Source organism: Durio zibethinus, chromosome 13 (assembly GCF_047325235.1).
Source record: "Durio zibethinus cultivar Kanyao isolate XHJ-2024 chromosome 13, ASM4732523v1, whole genome shotgun sequence".
NCBI lineage: Eukaryota > Viridiplantae > Streptophyta > Magnoliopsida > Malvales > Malvaceae > Durio > Durio zibethinus.
Genome location: NC_143174.1, coordinates 2524257 through 2542593, shown reverse-complemented (window position 1 = coordinate 2542593; position 18337 = coordinate 2524257). Strand labels below are relative to the sequence as shown.

At 32.1% G+C, this 18337-nt stretch overlaps 3 protein-coding genes across 5 annotated transcripts; 1 reads left to right on the top strand and 2 right to left on the bottom strand.

Moving 5' to 3' along the window:
- Positions 1-368: 368 nt before the first annotated feature.
- On the bottom strand, positions 369-4946 carry LOC111303767 (protein RETICULATA-RELATED 1, chloroplastic-like). 3 transcript variants are annotated; one of them, XM_089742661.1, is made up of 7 exons: positions 3918-4946; positions 3309-3417; positions 2832-3025; positions 2456-2514; positions 2078-2157; positions 1432-1496; positions 369-911 (listed from the first exon to the last, which is right to left on the bottom strand). In XM_089742661.1, the coding sequence occupies exons 5-7, from the start codon at positions 2089-2091 to the stop codon at positions 718-720; spliced, it is 273 nt and encodes a 90-aa protein (XP_089598787.1). In that variant the 5' UTR covers positions 2092-2157; positions 2456-2514; positions 2832-3025; positions 3309-3417; positions 3918-4946; the 3' UTR covers positions 369-717. The 3 variants fall into 3 exon arrangements, with proteins under 3 accessions (XP_089598787.1, XP_089598788.1, XP_089598786.1); XM_089742662.1 differs by lacking the exon at positions 2456-2514; XM_089742660.1 differs by having other exon boundaries at positions 2078-3025.
- Positions 4947-6906: 1960 nt separating this feature from the next.
- On the bottom strand, positions 6907-11155 carry LOC111303766 (UDP-D-apiose/UDP-D-xylose synthase 2). The gene is made up of 9 exons (XM_022900197.2): positions 10757-11155; positions 10313-10405; positions 10031-10138; positions 8486-8600; positions 8271-8404; positions 8022-8123; positions 7812-7904; positions 7560-7695; positions 6907-7466 (listed from the first exon to the last, which is right to left on the bottom strand). The coding sequence occupies exons 1-9, from the start codon at positions 11021-11023 to the stop codon at positions 7354-7356; spliced, it is 1161 nt and encodes a 386-aa protein (XP_022755932.1). The 5' UTR covers positions 11024-11155; the 3' UTR covers positions 6907-7353.
- Positions 11156-16109: 4954 nt separating this feature from the next.
- Positions 16110-17247, top strand: LOC111302677 (F-box/kelch-repeat protein At4g19930-like). The gene has a single exon (XM_022898472.2). It carries the CDS (start codon positions 16142-16144, stop codon positions 17240-17242), a length of 1101 nt encoding a protein of 366 aa, XP_022754207.2. The 5' UTR covers positions 16110-16141; the 3' UTR covers positions 17243-17247.
- Positions 17248-18337: the final 1090 nt, after the last annotated feature.

Sequence of the window (18337 nt, the reverse complement as noted above, 5' to 3'; positions counted from 1 at the left end):
TTAAATTTTGACTGTTGAAATTAAGAAGTTGATATAAATAGGCAGTTGGAGATTTTTTTTGTTGGCTAAATGAAAAGATGATCATTGGATGCTTATTCCATCAGCACAACTGAGCATAATAATAAGAACCAGTCAAGAGTGTCCATCCTAATCATAAAAGCCTTAATAAAAGATTAATTTTAACCTTTAGAAAAAAGTTTACAGCTCAATTAAAATGTTTTTTCTTCCACACTAAAACTTAAATTTTCGATAAATTTCGGAAAAATTAATATCTTTTATAATGTAACAACGATATATTCTTTTTATTCCTAAAATTAAGAGACGATATTTTTTTCTTTTTTGTGAAGGTGGGGAATTGGATATTCGCATAAAGTTGAATTCAACCAGTTAAATCAAGTGGAACGAAGAAAAGGAACAAATTGTCCTCAATCCTCATAGTGCATTTCAAACCATTATGTAATGCTTGCCTCAGAATATCCAAGGAAGGAAAAAAAAAAAAAAAAAACCCATCTTTCAGCATGAACAGCAATGTTGACCCAAAAACATGGAATCCTCGTTTATACTTTGACCATCCATGTAATTGGCTTGTCATGATCGAAAGCCAAGGGGAAAAAACCAACCTTTTGTTCCATCTTCGGGGGGTTATTTTGATTGTTGAGACCAGCCTGGTGGCTCTTCCATTTCAAGAACAGCTATGGCAGAGAATGGATGTTGCTCCTATTGTACCCCACTCCACTTGGCCCAATCTACAAATTGCACGCCACCATAAATATTGTTGGCAAACCTCACACCTCGAGTGAAAGCCAATGCAACTGGTGGAACCTGCTTGGCAACGGGTAATGCTTCCACCAGACGCTCTAGTCCATTAATAATTTGATAACGAGCGTTGGAAGATACCACGAGGAAAACACCTGATTAAGATGGCAAAGCAATTAAGCAGGATGAATTTTAAAACTACACATGAATAAATGAATAATTTTCAGTTAATTATATAAAAAAAGTCAGTTAATAATTTAAGTAGCATTCAAGGCATTGCAACTGCCATCATCCACTGATTCCTCCAAGGCTCCAACTACTTCCGCTACAACATTTTTTATGAGTGGCCACATGAATCTAGTTTAAACAGTCTTCAGGATGAATATATTATTAAGGCTCCTTTTGGATGAGCGGTGAGAATGGCAGTGGTGAGATTGAAAATAGTAATAAAAGTTACTGTAGCTGCTATTGAAAAAAGTTGTTGTAGCTATGACTGAAAAAAAATTTTAATGAAAAATTTATGCTGACTTAACCTCACTGGAGTTGGCATTCAGATTCAACTGAAGGTGCGGTAAGCTTAATCGCACAGTACTGAAGGTGTGGTCAAATCCAAATGGCAGCTAAGTAGTATGAGATTGAAGCTAAAAGTTGGAGTCTAAATAGGTTTAGACATACCCCAAAAAGCAGCTCTTTGTACAAGTCGTGGCACGGGAATGTCCTCATCAGATTTTGTTATGCTCCTGATCATTTAGAAGATTATACATGTAAGCAAATACCTCAAAGAGAAATGATAAAAACAGTCAATAATATTAAACTTAGAGATAGAGCATCTAAACAGTTTCATTGTTAAGAAGTTTGTGCAATTAAAAAGAAACAAAAAAAGCTGAAAGAAACCATAGAAAAAAAAAATGTTTCATCATTGAATAGCGTGAAATTTTGCATTGCAATTGTGTCACTCTCCTTCTGCGAGACAGATCAAGTAATTATTCCATCCATGGAAGGCAGATGATATGATGTCCCCAAATTGATTCTAACACATAATTAGCTAGGATGCGAGAACAAATTAGGTAATTTTTTCCATTAGACATCCTAAACCATTCTAAGCTGATTGATGGACAGATCAATAGATAGAAATATGCCATCCGTAAAAGGGTAATTACTCAAAGTTCACTAGAACTAGGAAGTGGAAAAGCAAATTAGATCACTTACATACTGAATTCTTCTCCCAAATTATTAGAGGCTAGCAACTTAGGTTGAACTTTTGGCAGGAAAACCACAAAGAAAGTTTTGACGTATAAATGGTATTGAGAGAACATTGTACCTTTTGGCAGTCATGATCAGATTTGCAATGCCTACGCCAACAAGACCACAGCCAAACCCTACTGAGCCATACAATACACGCTGGATCCAGAAAAAGCCAACAAATAAACTAACAACATAAAAGATACTCCTTGCTCTTTTTTTTTTTTTTTGGATGAGGAAAAATGAGGGATGCAATGGTAACAGCAGAACACAGTGCTAGTAGAACCAGATGAGGAAATACAAAGAGCTTTAATGGCACAAGAAATAGATCCTCTAAAACAAATTCTCTGTGGGTGAAACTAAATCCAACATCGTAATGTAATCAGAGCATGAAGCAATACCACCTCCCGGACTTGGCATTCCATCTAAGAGTCATTGATTACTCAGCAATGCATACCTTGTAAAAATATGTCGCAATTCATTGTTTCACTGAGAATTTACATCCTGGTCTTTCAGCTACAAAAACAATGCGAGAGCAGAATTGTTTACTGTAAGTTAAATTTTTGTGACCATTTACAGCTAGTATTGTGTAAAACATAAAGATAAAGTTGGAACTATATAGGAGGAAAGAAAATCAAATAAAACAAGAAAAGAGCAAAATGAAATTTTATTTTTTTATCTAAACAACAAATATCTCACACATGAAATCTACTCTATTATCAATCAGCGAGAACATCTACCAAGGAACAAACTCAAAATGATACTTAAAATGAACCATCAAAATAAGAGTTTGGAAGTTCATAGGACATAAACTGTTGATATGTGATGATTACCTGCTAGAAAGAGCAGAACAAGCATATTGTAAGCGCCCAAATAAATCTCTGGATGCAGAGGGTCAACCACTATCAAAATATCAACCACTACACCTAGCAAAAGACCAGCAAGGTACAACTCAAACTCTGACCAAAAGTCCTTCCCCCTTTTCTTCATTTCCACAAATGTTGCACAGCTAGAATCAATTACTATTCTGCATCACGGCAAATCAAACAAAGAAAAGAAGAAATCAAAAGTGGAAAACTTAAAAACCCGGAAACACTCAGCACAAACTGCAATCAACAGAGAATCACAACTACATCTCAGTACACTACAGTTGGGCTTATCAGGGTAATCACAGCACAATGAGGAACACCCACCAAGGAATATGGCTAATGTTAATGGTCAGTACATCTGCAGTGCTATAACTTGGGTTCATATGTAAACTTTGAGAAAACATTATCATTTATCTAATCCTGTGAATATATTAATATTACCCTCAACAAACTCTGTTCCAACTTTGAAAAGAAATGAAGGATCCACTAGCATTCAGTTCCGGAGCATAGAGCAGTATTTCATTAAAAAGCGAAGTGGCCAAACTGATCCCTGCCAATAAAAAAGGTAAAAAATGAGCATAAAAGATCCAACTCATAAACATTGATGATACAAAATAATAATAATAACTGCACTGCAGGCATAAAACAGAGGAAAAGCAATAAACTAACTAGAATTAGAATCAACACGTTCTAGCCACTTTTCAGCCTTTAATTTGTATTAGTATTCAATTTAACTAGTCCAAAATCTAAAGCTTTATTTTGCCCCTAAGAATATTGTTATTCCTGAATAAACACTATGATAAGTAATTCTATTATTACTCAATATCAAATAAAGTGAATTCCTCTATTTAGTTGCTTTTGTATAAGCAATTATGTATATCCAATAAAAGAATAAAGCCTCTTGGTCAACTATTTGACCTAGTCGGTTTATCTATATTCCTAAAAGACAAAGATTCGCATATTTCTTTCTGCTCACTTTTCCTCCAATTTCTCATCAATCAAACAAAAACAACGATCAAAAAGAAAAAGTTTAAGCTTTTTAAATCCAACCTGCAAATCCAAGTAACGAAGAAGGAAAATTTTCCGGATTCCGTTACTTTTCGCAGCCTCCATCATATCCGAAGGCAGCTTCACTCCTCTAGCTTCCGCTTCTTTTATCACCTCCTCAAACTTCAATATCGGCCCAAACTCTCTCTCCTCTTCATCGTCACCTTCACCACCACCCCCGCCACCAAATTAACCACCGCCTCCATTATCTCCGCCGTTGCCGCCGTCAATCTTCTTTCGGTCACCATTTCCAATCTCTAAAACCCTAGATTCACCATCAAATTCATCATTTTCCCTTTCCAATGAACTACTGTGTTACCCGCAGTATCAGGCTTAACGCAGTGAACCGTAAAAGCGCGGTTTGTGAACTTTAACGGTGCAAGTAAACTGATCCTGATGAAGTTAATTGCAAGCGAGATTCGATATTGCTAATCTCTTTGAAACAAGCGAAAGTTCTGGTTCCGATACCTTGATCGTCGTTGAATCGTTGTCTCCGCCGTTGGAAAAAGTTGAGTTTGAAGCTTGACGGTGTTGAAATTGACATTTTTGCCACGGTGAACGAGGACAGAGGTTTCAACAGAAGGCGGCGAAGCTAAAATTGCAAGCGAAAGAAAATCAAGGAAAAATTAAAAGGTATGGAATTTTGTTTGTTTTGAACTTTGAAGTGACACTGGGCTTTCCAAGAGGGGGGAGTGAGTGAGTTTCAATCAGGTGCTACGCGGGTGAGAAGAGGAACTGACGTGGCAAACTGTGATTATGTTGGAAGGTTTCTGTTGTCAAAAGTCAACACATTAGTCTGATGTTGACCAGGGATAATAAAAAGGGCAAACATCGCGTGAGAGGTCCGAACTCTCGCAGGGGGTGACAACGGATCAGAGTCGCGGATTTTTATTGTTTTACATTTGGTCCGATTTCATATTTGTAATATTTGAAATAAATTTGATTTGATTTGATTTTTTTATTTTTATATTTAAATTTGATTTGATTTGTTATTATATAAAAACAGAAATAATTTGATTTAATTTGAAGTTAATAAAATATTAATATTTTAAAAAATAAAATATTTTTTAATATAAAATATTATTTTTAATGTATATATAAAATTAAATAATTAATTAAAAAATATTTTATATATATATATATCGAATCAGATAAAAATGAATTTGTTTAAATTTTGATTTTGATTGATTTTAATTTTTTATTATAATTACTCGATCTGACCAAAATTATAAATTTATAAAAAAATAAAAATAATCTTACGAGGTTGAATCAAATTTAAATCCCTCAGGATGGATTTGGTTGATCGCCAGGTGAAACCCATGTACTTAGCAGGCAAACGCCCCAACCACTCGGCCAAGTGACTGCAGATACCCTACGGGTTTTATTATTTTGAAGTAGCACTTCTAGATTTAATTTGGTGGTTTTGATGGTTTTCAATTTTCATGTTGAAGGCTTGGCATGGCTAACTTATGCCCTATAAGCACACCAACATCGTCATTTCCTTAAACAATTTTCTTTCCCTTAAATTATTTTCACATCACTGCTCGAACCTATTGTTTGGATTGTATAAACTGGATTAGACCGAAAATGGTTTCTTTTTTTTTTTTCTTTAAATCTTAAAAGAATAGGTGAATTCTTCAATGACCACATCCACATGCAAGAGGGACATTTTTCATGATTCAGTAGGGTCCCTGAAGAAAACGTGAATATATGTAATGTAAGTGTTGTCAGTCAATTTCAAGCAACGTAAACCAAAAAATCACACTTTAGCTTCAATTGGCTACTTTTTTCTTCTTTTTATTATCTATAAATGGAGATTTGTCGGACGGGTTATGATTAGAGTTTTTTTTTTTTTTAACAAATGAATTTTTTTCATGAATGGCTGACCATGCAATTTGAAGATATCTTTTTCCTAAAAGCTCGAGAATTTGGCTAAACGAGTGTGAGAAAGGAGAAAATTAAACGAACAACTCATCAGACGAACCAATTGTTTTTTTCTCTTTTCTTGGTGACGTTAATTGGAGCACAAGGCTTCTTGGGACTTGGGAAATTCTGGACTATTCCCTTAAAGACCACATGAGCAATCGAGATTGTTCCTATTCCAATTGCACATGGGCCTTTAATTTGCTGTGACTATTCGAACATTTATATTCGAATTTCCAACCCAACCTTTTCTTTGTGAATAAAGAGTATATCATAAAAACTCACGTGATCGCCAACCATATTGTGATTTGTTAGTAAAATGCCATATTAAAATTCTCACAATCACAAATACAAAAAGAAATGCTACGTATCTATTAAAAATGAGGTGATACCTAGAACAAATGTAATTCCATCAATCAAAAGAAAAAGCACGAGAAATAGTACAAAATTAGAAATTCATTTTTTAATGCATATGTTGAGTAGCTACCAAGCCAAGCCCAAGGAGGACTGCCGAAAATTTTCCAACTCACCTAAACGTAAACGACTCCCTATTTAGTACCTAGTCGTCCTTGATCTGATCCAAATCCCTGACGAATAATTACTTGCCTTGTATATACCAACGTCCAGAAATAGAAAGTCTTACGGTTCGGTTCCCCTTTTTTGCGAAGAGAATTAAGACATACACTCGAATTAGAAATTCGAGGTTAAGCCTCTGGGATCTTAGGCCGACAATTTAATTGGCTTACTTGGTAAGTTGGTCACTAATTCAAAATAGAAGTCAATTATTGAAATGTAGAGCATCTATCAGCTACCCCATGAGAATTCATCTTCAAATTGAAGAAACAAAAAAAAAAAAAAAAGAGTTGCTCCAAACTTCAAAATTTCATGAACTTCAACCATACTAGCAACATTTTATATCAGGAACTGTTAAACGCCCAGTCACTATAGGACTCCTTAACTAACTGGGGCCTAGTCAAATGACAACAAAAACTGCTTTCAAGCATCAAAAACATTTAACATAGTAAATAACCAGTTTTTATCACTTGCTTGATTAATCTTATAATTTAGCTGCACTTCAACTTGCATGAAATTTATAAAACAATAACTTATAAGAGGGTCAAACAAATTAATAAATACAACACAACCCAGAAGAGAGAAAGTGCAGGAATAGCAAGCAAACCACCAAAGAAAAGATAAAAGCTTTCATTTCCTCGTACCCCCAACCCGCTGTAGCCCATAGCTCTATTGGAATAATTTAGGATATTAACATAATACTGTCCCCTTGTGGAAAAATCTAATGTCTCCACATAATACCATACCGAGAACATAGCTGCCTGTGCTACGGTGAGATATCTACTATAGTGACACAGGGAAGACAAAAAAAATAGCTTATTAAGGAAAATCAACAATTAAGATATATTTAAGACTCGCTTAAAAAGAAAGAATTGAAACATTTGTGAACAAGCAGATTTTATGTGAGTCCTTTTCTTAGGCATGGTCTAAACATCTTGTCTCTTTAAGATGCAACAGGTTTTACCATGGACTTCTTAACAGCCTCGGCATAAGTCCTGTGTTGGTAGGTAAGGGTCGATTCGAGCAAGTCCCAAAGGGATGTCTTGGGGTTCCAACCTAATGCAGTATTAAACCATAATCAGATAACTCAAATTCTCGTATGGAGAAAAACTAAAGATCATGAGAAAACCAAGGATGCAAAGTCGATACCAAGTTGTCGATTTATTATAGTCATGTCTGGAATTCTCTTGTCACTATCATCATATCCCTCGCCGTAAAATTCCTTAGAGCTGACGTCAATTGTTGGCACCTGCAGTGCAGGTTCTCCGCTAACCTTGGTATAGACCTGAAGAGTCCAACGATTTATAGTTATAAATTACATATGATCAACATCTCACCATAAACAACACAAAAAAATTATATGAATAATAGAAACTATATATCATCAATCATGTACTTCACCTCAGTCATCATTTCAGCAAGTTGCCTAACTGTGACTTCATTGTTTGGGTTGCCCACATTGAAAATCTGACCATTCGCCCTGTCTGGGTTTTCCTGTACAAAAGACACTGCTAGTTTAGTTACTTTGATTGGACTGCCTGATTTGGGGATGAAGGAGGAGGGAGGGTGAGGTAAGGTAAAGAACAGGGAGAGAGGAGTGTTAATACGCACCATCATCAAGAGAACAGCTTCAATAGCATCCTTTATGTAAACAAAAGTTCTTTGAGATTGGCCACCATCCACAAGCTTAAGTGGCTCATGGCGTAAGAGATTCTGAACAGAAAAAAGGAAAAAATATCATTAGAACTAAAACTGTACAAAAACTACAAACTAAGCCTTAAAACTATAAAAAGATCAAAAAGAGAAATTATAGATGGCTTCTAGGCCATTCTCTAGAACTGTGAAAAACGTTCAACTAACATTACTAAAGCATGCCAGAACTCTTGGAACTCCCTCACTTGGACCATCAATGCCAGGGATGAAATCCATCCTAGGTCCAATCCAGTTGAAAGGCCTCACAATGGTGAACTCAAGGCCATTCTCTGCCCCCTCAGCTGCAATGGATAATAAAAGAAGTCAGCAAATTAAGCTTGAAGCATCTCAATAGGGGCCAGATCAATTGGCAAGATGCTAACCATAAATGAGCCTCTCAATCAATTGCTTAGCACACGCATATGACCACCTCTGCTTCTCAATTGAACCAAAAATGCAGGGCGAGGTATCTTCCTTGAGAACATAGTAGGCAGGATCCTATCACACAAATCACAGAATGTGCAAAGATTCTAAAATTGGTAAACAATAAACATGTTAACATTACCACAAAATACAAGAGTGAAAAAGGAACAATAAAACAAGGAAACTCAGAAGTTTAAAGAAGAAAAAAAACATGAAGCATATCAAATCAATTTCAGCATCAGCATGAATTTAGAGACGCAATGATTATGTGCAAAAGGGAAACAGCTTGCTTAATAAACAAAATTCCATTAAAAAGGACCTAGTTTTAACCTTTCTGCCTCATGAAGCAAATGAATAAACAAAAAAGCTTTTCCAAAGGCGTCTAAATTTGTACAAGTAATAAAACCAAAACAAGATAGCTTCCTACAGTCAAATGTTGTATGGTAAACATGGCTAACAAAGAAGAGAAAACAAATTATATTAAACAAAATTTAAGAACCAGAAAAGAGCATATCAACAATCAGTACAGGAATTGTATCTTGCAAGTCTTGAGGCTGTTCTAACCTCTTATTCATCAATTAACAGGTTCACCAGCAGGGCATTCTAGGAATAACAATAACTCAAAGACTCTTAAAACAAGTGAGATCCAGTTGACAAAAATGGCATAACTTGTTATAAACCACTCATAGAAACAACTATGATAGACTAAATAAGACTTGATAACCCATTCAACTACCACAGCAAATTGTTATTACATTGAAGGTTAAAATGTGCCATAGGTCCTTGTACTTTTCGATTTTTAGGAATTTAGTCCCCATAGTATTATTTAAAGGAATTTTATCCTTGTAATATTATTTTTAAGAAATTTAGTCGCTTTAGTAATATTTAAAGGAATTTAGTCCTTGTAATATTATTTTTAAGAAATTTAATCCCTATAGTATTATTTTTTAAGGAATTTAGTCACTATGCATTGTTAACGATTTTGAACTGAAATTCTTAAAAAATAATACTACAAGAACTAAATTCCTTTAAATAATACTAGGGAGACTAAATTCTTAAAAATTGAAAATTACAGGGACCTATGGCACATTTTGACCTTACATTGAATCAAACAACCACATAAAAACTGGCCCCTGAACCTTCCATTTTTTTTGGAGGGGGTTTGACCAATTTTTGCTGACCAGAAGAAGACAAATCCCAGAAAATTGTAAAAATCCAAAGAAATGTAGTAAGAAGAATATACAAATCAACTAACCACCACCCTATTATCAAGACTTATTCATTTAAACCATATTTCTTACCATTTCAACTGAATACCAACTTTAAAAATCCCTTGTCTTAAATATTAAAAATATATAAAAAAAAAAACCATAAATCCTCAATATAACCAACAGATCTTTACTAAACCATACATGTTACCGTGTTAAAAGTGAAAGCATAGACATAACTTCTTTTTTGAAAAGATAATCAGTTAAGTTATTAAAGGAGAGATAGCGAAAGGTCACCTGACGGAGAGGAGAATCTTTAGGAAGAAAGCTTCCAACGGTTTTGCCATAAACTTCACAAGTAGAGAAGTGAATGAGACGTTTGTTGTTCTCAGAACAGTACTTCACCTATCAAACAGCAAATCCACATCAGAAAAACTACAACATCAATTTCAACTTTGATATCGAAAAGCTCAGTAACAATCAAATCTCTACTCACATGATCACATCAATATCAATCAACAAAAACAGAAACAAGAAAATGTGACGCAAAAATAAAACCGTTATAAAAGAAATGCTTACCACGGGAAGTGCATCAATAAAATTGCTGTAAATCGTGTCGAGTGGCCGCGTATTGTAATCTGCCGGAGTACAGATCGCCGCGAGATTAATCGTCTACATTGTCGCAAAAACAATAAAAACCAAATCAATCGCCATAAATCCAATAAAAACTTTTTTAAAAGTCAACAAAACATCAAACAAATCAGAAAAACTTACTTCTAAACAACAATGTGAGTAAATTAGATTAAGAAGAAAAACTTTAAAATCACATAGAAAAATACAGAATTGAACCAGATCTAACATATTAAAACCAAAGAAAACACTAAAGGAACAAAAAAAAATTAAAGCATTTAGAGAGAAATAAAGCGAAAAATCAAAAGATCGGTGATCTCCTGCAAACGTTTTCAGGAAAAGAAAGAAATAGAAATGGTAGAAAAAGAGAGAGCAAGAAATGCAAGAAATTACGAGATCTGCCATCTTGATGAGGCCTTCCAGCCTAGAATCGTGCTTGATGTTAAGTCGGTGGAACTGGATACGGCCAGCCCAAGGGAGAGAGTCAGGCTCGAGGAGGTGCCTGATCTTGTCATTATAAACGTCCAAGGCAAGCACCTTGTGCGGCGTCTCCGCCATCAGTTTCTCGCAAAGGTGAGAGCCAATGAAGCCTCCGGCTCCAATCATGCATATTGTCATCGGCTTGATTGGCTTCCCGTCCAGATCCATTCTCGTTGCCATTTGAAACGACACCTTTTTTTTTTTTTTTTTTATCTTCCAACGCCAGAAATGACAAGGAAGAACTAGCAGCGCTAGAGCGATAGAGACAAAGGACGCGGAAGAGGCGAGATGTGTGGAAAGGAGGGAAACGACAGGGAGAGAGAGAATATGTGCCCCTTTTACAGAGCTACAATAGATGAGGGCCAGGATTAAAGCGTACTCGCGAGTGTAATCACTGGTTGTACTCGACTTAGTAGAGGGACACGTGGACAGATATTATTTCACATTTGGTAAACTTTATCTATAAAATAATGCATTAGAAAAATTTTTAATATTAAAATAAAATTTTGCGAATTTTTGGGTTATTTTCGAAATAAGAAATTTCATGAAAGTTAATCAAATTACAAAATTAATGTCTTGTTTACCTTTAGAAAAATGCAATTTTTTTCTATCTCCCTATTTTAAAACTAAATATTATATATATTCATTACATCAGTTAATTAGTAGGAATTTTAAATTTTGGAAATCTTAACTTTTTAATTTTTTGAAAAACTAGAAAACGATTTGAAGCTTTTTAATAAAATCAATTAACTTCGGTTTGTGTAAAAAAAAAAATAATAATTTGATGTACCAAAATAAATGAAAATTGCTTTTGTAGTCTTTTCTTTTTATTTCTATTTCTACCCAATATGTTTATGATTTACAAATATACATATATATATGAAATTTTATTATTTTAAATATTTTTATCATTAATATTAATAAGATTTATCAAATTTATACATAAGAATTTTAATTTCATTAAAAATATTATTAAATTAATTTACTTGATCAATAAAAAAATTAAATTTCTATTAAATTGTTTTATCTTCGTAGTTCTCATTTTACATTACCATTAAAAGCAATAAACTAATTTTTATCTAATTTCAATTAATTGGATTTATTTTATAAATGAAATTTTAAAGTTTACATTAAATTATTTTATTTTTTAAATTATAATTTTACATTAACATTAAAAGCGATAAACTTAAGGTAATCTAGTATGTATGACAAATGAGATAGAATTTACATATTAATGAAAATGTTGATTAATATGTATTTTATTAATTAATTCAATTAATTGCATAATATATAATTTTATATTTAATATATAATTATTAATAAAACTAAATAAGAATACAGTAATTTCATAAAAAGAGGTCATTATAGATAAATTTAACAAAAATACTAAAATTGTCATAATTAATTAAGTAAAATTTAAAATAAGCTGAAAATTAAAAAATTTTATTTAAGTGGAACATAATTTAAGAAAATGTGAAGGAATGGGGTGAATTAATATATTTTTGGCTAAAAATATTGTCTATTTTTATTTAGTTGGAAACAATTATTTGAAGTGATAGTAAAAATTGAGTACTCTTTATTGTTGAAAATAAATAGAAAAATCCCATTTAAATATTAGATAATAAGGAATTCAAGACTTGATAGATATGTAATAATACCATTTAACATAATTCATTAAAAGTATAAGGTATTTAAAATTAAAAATTGAAAATATGGAAGACAAAAAATTTAACTTTACTCGATAATTTGCTCAAACTTTGAATAAGTTCACAACAAGTCTCTGATGTATTTGTTGAAAATATGATTAAAAAAAATATTATTTTAAAATTAATAAATTTTAAAATTTTGACTGTAATTATCTAACTTTTAGATAATTGGTTGAGCAATACAACATCATTAATCCTTTATTTTCTAACATTTCAAATTCTATTCAAAACTTTGAAATAGAATTTACAACTTAGAAAATAATAAGATAACACAATACAAAAATCATATGAATAAAACACGAAAATAATATGATTTAAAATTTTAAAAAATATATAATTAAGTTTAATAAAATAAAAAATTATATTTTACATTTTCGTATTAACATGAATTATAACATGTAATTTTTATATAAAATATAATACGAATATAATATTTTATACGATATGATAACATGAATTATTAAATATACTTAAAAATGCCAATTGAAATATAAGTTATTGGCAGCACATGGTCTCTAAGCTAAGAAAAGAAAAGAGAAAACTAGAGCATCCAATAAATGAAGTAAAAAGAAAAAAAAGGAAGTGGGCATAGGGTAGTTTTCTCAAGTTAAGAAAAAATAATAAATCATTTAATTATTATTTTATTATCCTATACAAGAACATGAAGTTCAAAAATTTTAGAAGTGATCAATTTACATTCTTATTGCATCTATATTTTTTTTAACATATTTAATTATTATTTTAAATAAAAAATAATTCGCATATTACATTTAGAGTTTATTAAACTTGAATTTTAAACCTTAATATTAAATTTTTTATTTTAAATTATGATTTTTATGTAAAAAGTTAAAATCACATTTTTAACAAATACTAAATATTTATTCATTTAAATAATTTGGATTAACTTATTATTTGTTATTGAATAAATATGTGATAATCATATAAAATATGTTTTCTAAAATATATATTTTAATATAAAAGATAATAATCCAAGAAACATTATCCTACGTGGAAAATAATATGAAAAACAGTTGTCCTAATTGTCTCATCTCTACTCTAGTATTTTGTTCGTGTCAATCGTTTTACACGAGAATCACGAGGGTTTTGAAGCCAGCTAAAATCACCGACAAGGGGAGAAACAACTCACGCGTATTTCATCGCGTGGAAGAATAAATGTTGACTATAATAGTAACATAAAAATGACCGAATGTAGCTTCCTACAATTTGGTTAGATTGTCATTTTAATCTTTGCTTTTTTGAAGTGATCGTTTTTAATTGAACCGACAAAATGCGGAAAGACTGCTGCCTAGAGTCAAAATTCTGAGCTGGAATTTTTTTATGTACTTATTTAGAAAGGCCTAATTACACTTAGATGGTTCATTATTTATAAAAAAGAACTTAGGGTTTGTTGACGATGTTTTGAGTAAAGATGAGCTGGCACTCAACCAAATAAATGAGAGAATTAGTATTAAACAATGTTTGGCACCAGCGATCAGCATCTACTTTTCGTCAGCGTTTTAGGTAGGGCAACTTGATTTTACTGTGAATTAGAGAAATTATTTAAAATTTTATTTTTATTAAATTAAAATGGAGAATGAATATGAGATTTAATTTAATTGATTTATTAATATAAAATTTATTTTTTAAATTAACATTTTATTCTTTTTTTTATATCAAATTAAGCTTTAATGATAATTTATTGATTCATAGATAACTTTAAGTGATAAATGATCAATTAATCACTAATCTAAAGCTTCAATTCAACTCTACCTAAAATGGAACCTATTTGGCAGGAAAAAATATTATAATAATTAAATTATAAAATAACATATGTTGTTAGGTAAATCAATTATGAAATTAATTTTTTTAATTTCTTTTACCAACTATAATTTAAAAGTATAATACTAAAAATGGGAAACGCGTTTGTACAAAATATAATTTCTTTTTTGGCCATACTAGTATTTTTTGAGCATTTATGCAGCATGATATTTCTAGGCCATGATTTTGACATTGTCCTTTGTACAATTATGCTGCATGTTGGAGAAAACAAAGGTTCTGAAAATAGTTAAAATTTGGGGATCCTTGTACAAGGAACTATTGACGGTGGGAAAGAACAAGCAGAAATAGTAATGGCGGTTGGGAAAGAAAAATTAGGGTTAATAATTTATGCAATTGTGTCATACTTAAAAAATGTCAATTCTAAAAAACCCACCATGTTTAGGGTAAGAAAAAAATTGTAAAAATTAAAAATTATAATGTTCAATCTTATTTGAATTGATTTTTTAGTTCATTTTGATATTAAATATATATTAAATTTAGATTAAATTTCAAATAAAAAGTAAAAAATTAAATTGAGTTATATATTTTTTAATTTTTATAAAATAAAATAATTATTTTAAATTTAAATTTATTTAATTATATTAAATATATATATTAAAATAATATATAGAAAAATTAAAATTTAAAATGAATAAACTAAATCAAACTAATAAAATTCAATTGAAAAAATAAATTCAAATTTAGATCAAAATTTACAATTTTATAATATTATATATTAACTAAAAAAATCAAATTAAATAATGTTATGGAATATGCCTGGTTACTACTTGCTAGATATTCTTGAAAGGGTATGGGCTAAGTTCGGAACAGAAATGAATAAACATTCCTCAGGCCCAGATATAAACGTGGTAAATGCTGATACGACTTTAGCCTTGAGAATCCGAAACAACGACCTATTTACTTTTAAATTTTTCATAAAAAAGACAATCTTAAGACCAAATTCGATTATAACTCGATAATATAGTAAAATACTCAAATCAAAATTGACCCAAATCAAAATAATTTAAATACAAAATTAGTAGATATTTGATTTCACTTTTAAATAATTTGAATATCAAAATGATATACATTTATTGTTCTTCAAACTCGAATTAATCAATTGACTTGAATTGAATCGAAATATGAAATAATATAAATTTAAATTTTTAATTTACTGTTTTATTATGGTGAAAACAATTTTATTTTTGTAATTATTACTAAAAATTTTAATCTTAAAAGGTATACGGAAAAAATCCAATTAATATGATATTAACTTAGTAAGGTCTACATTTTAAAATATAATTTAATATATTCTTGTTTCAAAAGTAAGATTTATATAATTAATAAATAATATTTATAATTAAAACATATTAGAAGATAAAAAGAAACTACCGACTATAAAATTTTTAAAATATAAATGATTTTAACTTGTAATTACTCAAATCTTAAAGTAATATGAACTCAAAATAATCGGAATTGAAAATAACTCAAAAGGTAAACTATTATAAAGTGGCTTGGAATTTGTAAGTGCCAGTTAATTTAACATTTGAACATAAAAAGAAACTAAATCAAATCAAATCAAGAATTACGATATTTTCTTGATACTTTCACAAATTAATGAGATCACAGTTATTATAAAATCTGATGATAACTAAGAATGAGACGATACTATAAAATCTTCTTATTTCCCGGAGTCCAAGAAACGTGTTCCATTCATGATTTAGTATATATAATTGCCTATGGAAGGATAGTGTCTTCAAGGCCTAAAGAGTCAATGGAGGGAGAAAGAGACGTCAAAGCTTTTGATCTAGTTGTAAAGCTTCCAGCGGATTATTGGGTTAGTTTCAGTAACATGTCAAAGCCCTGGAGTTCACTGACTTCCAACTCTCTTTTGATCTCTTGTTCTAATAATTCCTCCTCTGAAAGATATTTCTTCACTGCCAATGATGAAGAACTGACAGCTCTTCACCGTCTCACCCTCTCCACTGCAGATCAACCCCATACAGTGACCCAAATCCTTAACCAGCTCTTCTGCTTTTATGATGGAAATTCCACTGTTTTTGTTTGTAATCTGTTTAGTCATGAAATCATCCCCCTTCAAACACCAAGTTGCTTGCGATCATGTCACAAATATTCCTCCAAAAAGTATTGTCCTGAATATTTCTTAGGCTTTGAACCTTACTCTAAGTGCTACAAAGTTTTAAATGTTTGTCACATCTATGTCGGTAACTTCATGTCCTGTAAGAGTATGGATACCAATCATACGGAAGTCAATTGTGAGGTATTTGGTTTAGGTACCGATAATTCTTGGAGAAAAATCGATGCCCCACATTTTAGGATTCGACCCTATAGCCAAAGTGTGTGTGTTAATGGAACTTTACATTGGATGCGTACAGATAATGGCAAGGCAGCAGCTTTAGGAGCATTCGATTTGAAGGATGAAAAATTCAGGGCTATGAGTCTTCCAGAGGGAGTTTCTGGACACCATGATTTGATTCAAGTTGGAGAAAATTTGGCAGTCCTGGACTGTGATGATTTTAGGATGAAATCCAAGATAAGGCTTTGGACATTGAAAGACTACAACAATGAGGCTTGGATGAAGGAGGACTTTGATTTTCCATTCAGCACCATGATGCTTAGGCGCCCTATTCCTATCAACAATAGCAACAGAGGGGAGATCATGCTTATAGAATACAATTCATCTTTGCTGTCGAGGGTGTTTGTTTATGATTTTAAGACTCAACAGAGAAGAATGATTGAAATCACCGAAACTATCGATGGAAACAACTTCAAGTTCATGGACGTTGGCAAGCGTGCTGGAATTTTAGTTACCTACTTATCAGGTAAAGAACTTCCTGCCTTTCAAGGGAACTAAGAGCCAGCTACTGCTAAACCTTGAGACATCAATACCTATTCATGTCTTCAAACTCAACTCGGTCAATGAACTAATTTTGTCGAGAAAATATATGAAAGAATTCTATAATCACTCTGTTTTCCTTGGTGATTGTTATTTGCAAATAAAACAATGTGATCAGCAACTATAATTTTCTGCAGGGTATCGATCTGGTGAATAAATAGCTGTAAAGAGGAAAAACCTCACTAATTCTTAGAATTGTGGGCGAAGCAAACAACCACTCACATAAATTTATTCACTAGCAAATCAGTAGCAACTGAAACATTGACAATGGAACAGAAAAAGGGACAACACCTTTGCTCTTACATTGAATTCGCACACAATTTCCAAGTACTAAATGTAAACCTAAACGCTATCAAATTAACAAAGAAAGGCGATTTTCTCAGTTATTATGGATTTGAGTAACACTTATGGAGATCGCACAGATCGTGATAAGGAGCAAAGAGAGTAGAAACAAAGCCAAGACAGCGCACTTGAGCTCAAATGGGAAGGGAATTGCTGTAGCGTAGCAAAATGCAGCTGCAGCTACCAGGAAGGCAACTTTCTCTAATATCTCTGAAGTTTTGGTGCAACTTGGGCTAACAAACAATGCCACCAAGATAACATTGAATGTAAGTAGGACAAGAAATGTAAGCAAAACGAAGGAAGAATTGGGCTGATTGGCTTGATGACCGGTTTGGGCGTATAGGATAGAAACAGAAACGGCAAATGAAAAGCAGAATGATAGGACTGCGTTTTTCCATTGTAAATGCCGCTGGGCTGCAAGTGTAGGATCTAGTTGTTTCTGGTTGGAGGCAGCAGAAGGAGTTGGTGCTGGCGGCTGTGACTGTTGTTGTGAAGATTCAGGTTGATTAGTAGGAGAAGTTGGCTGACGCAATTCAATGTTGAAAGTGGAAAATAGTGGTGGTACCGGTGGCGGTGACTGTGGTTGCAGGGTCTCAGAGTCATTACTAGAAGGTGGCGATGATAGCTGCATTGGTGGTTGAGATGAATATTCAAGGCTGATAGTAGAGGTTGATGATTCTGTTTGCAGGGTTTCAGGGACATTAGCAGAAG

Coding starts and splice junctions, on each gene's coding strand:
- LOC111302677 (XM_022898472.2), top strand. CDS start 16,142: ATGGAGGGAGAAAGAGACGTCAAAGCTTTTGATCTAGTTGTAAAGCTT.
- LOC111303766 (XM_022900197.2), bottom strand. CDS start 11,023: ATGGCAACGAGAATGGATCTGGACGGGAAGCCAATCAAGCCGATGACA. Junction 10,406..10,756: donor TCATCAAGATGGCAGATCTC/GTAATTTCTTGC, acceptor GCGACAATGTAG/ACGATTAATCTCGCGGCGAT. Junction 7,467..7,559: donor TATAATAAATCGACAACTTG/GTATCGACTTTG, acceptor ATACTGCATTAG/GTTGGAACCCCAAGACATCC.
- LOC111303767 (XM_089742660.1), bottom strand. Junction 912..1,431: donor ACAAAGAGCTGCTTTTTGGG/GTATGTCTAAAC, acceptor CATCTTAATCAG/GTGTTTTCCTCGTGGTATCT.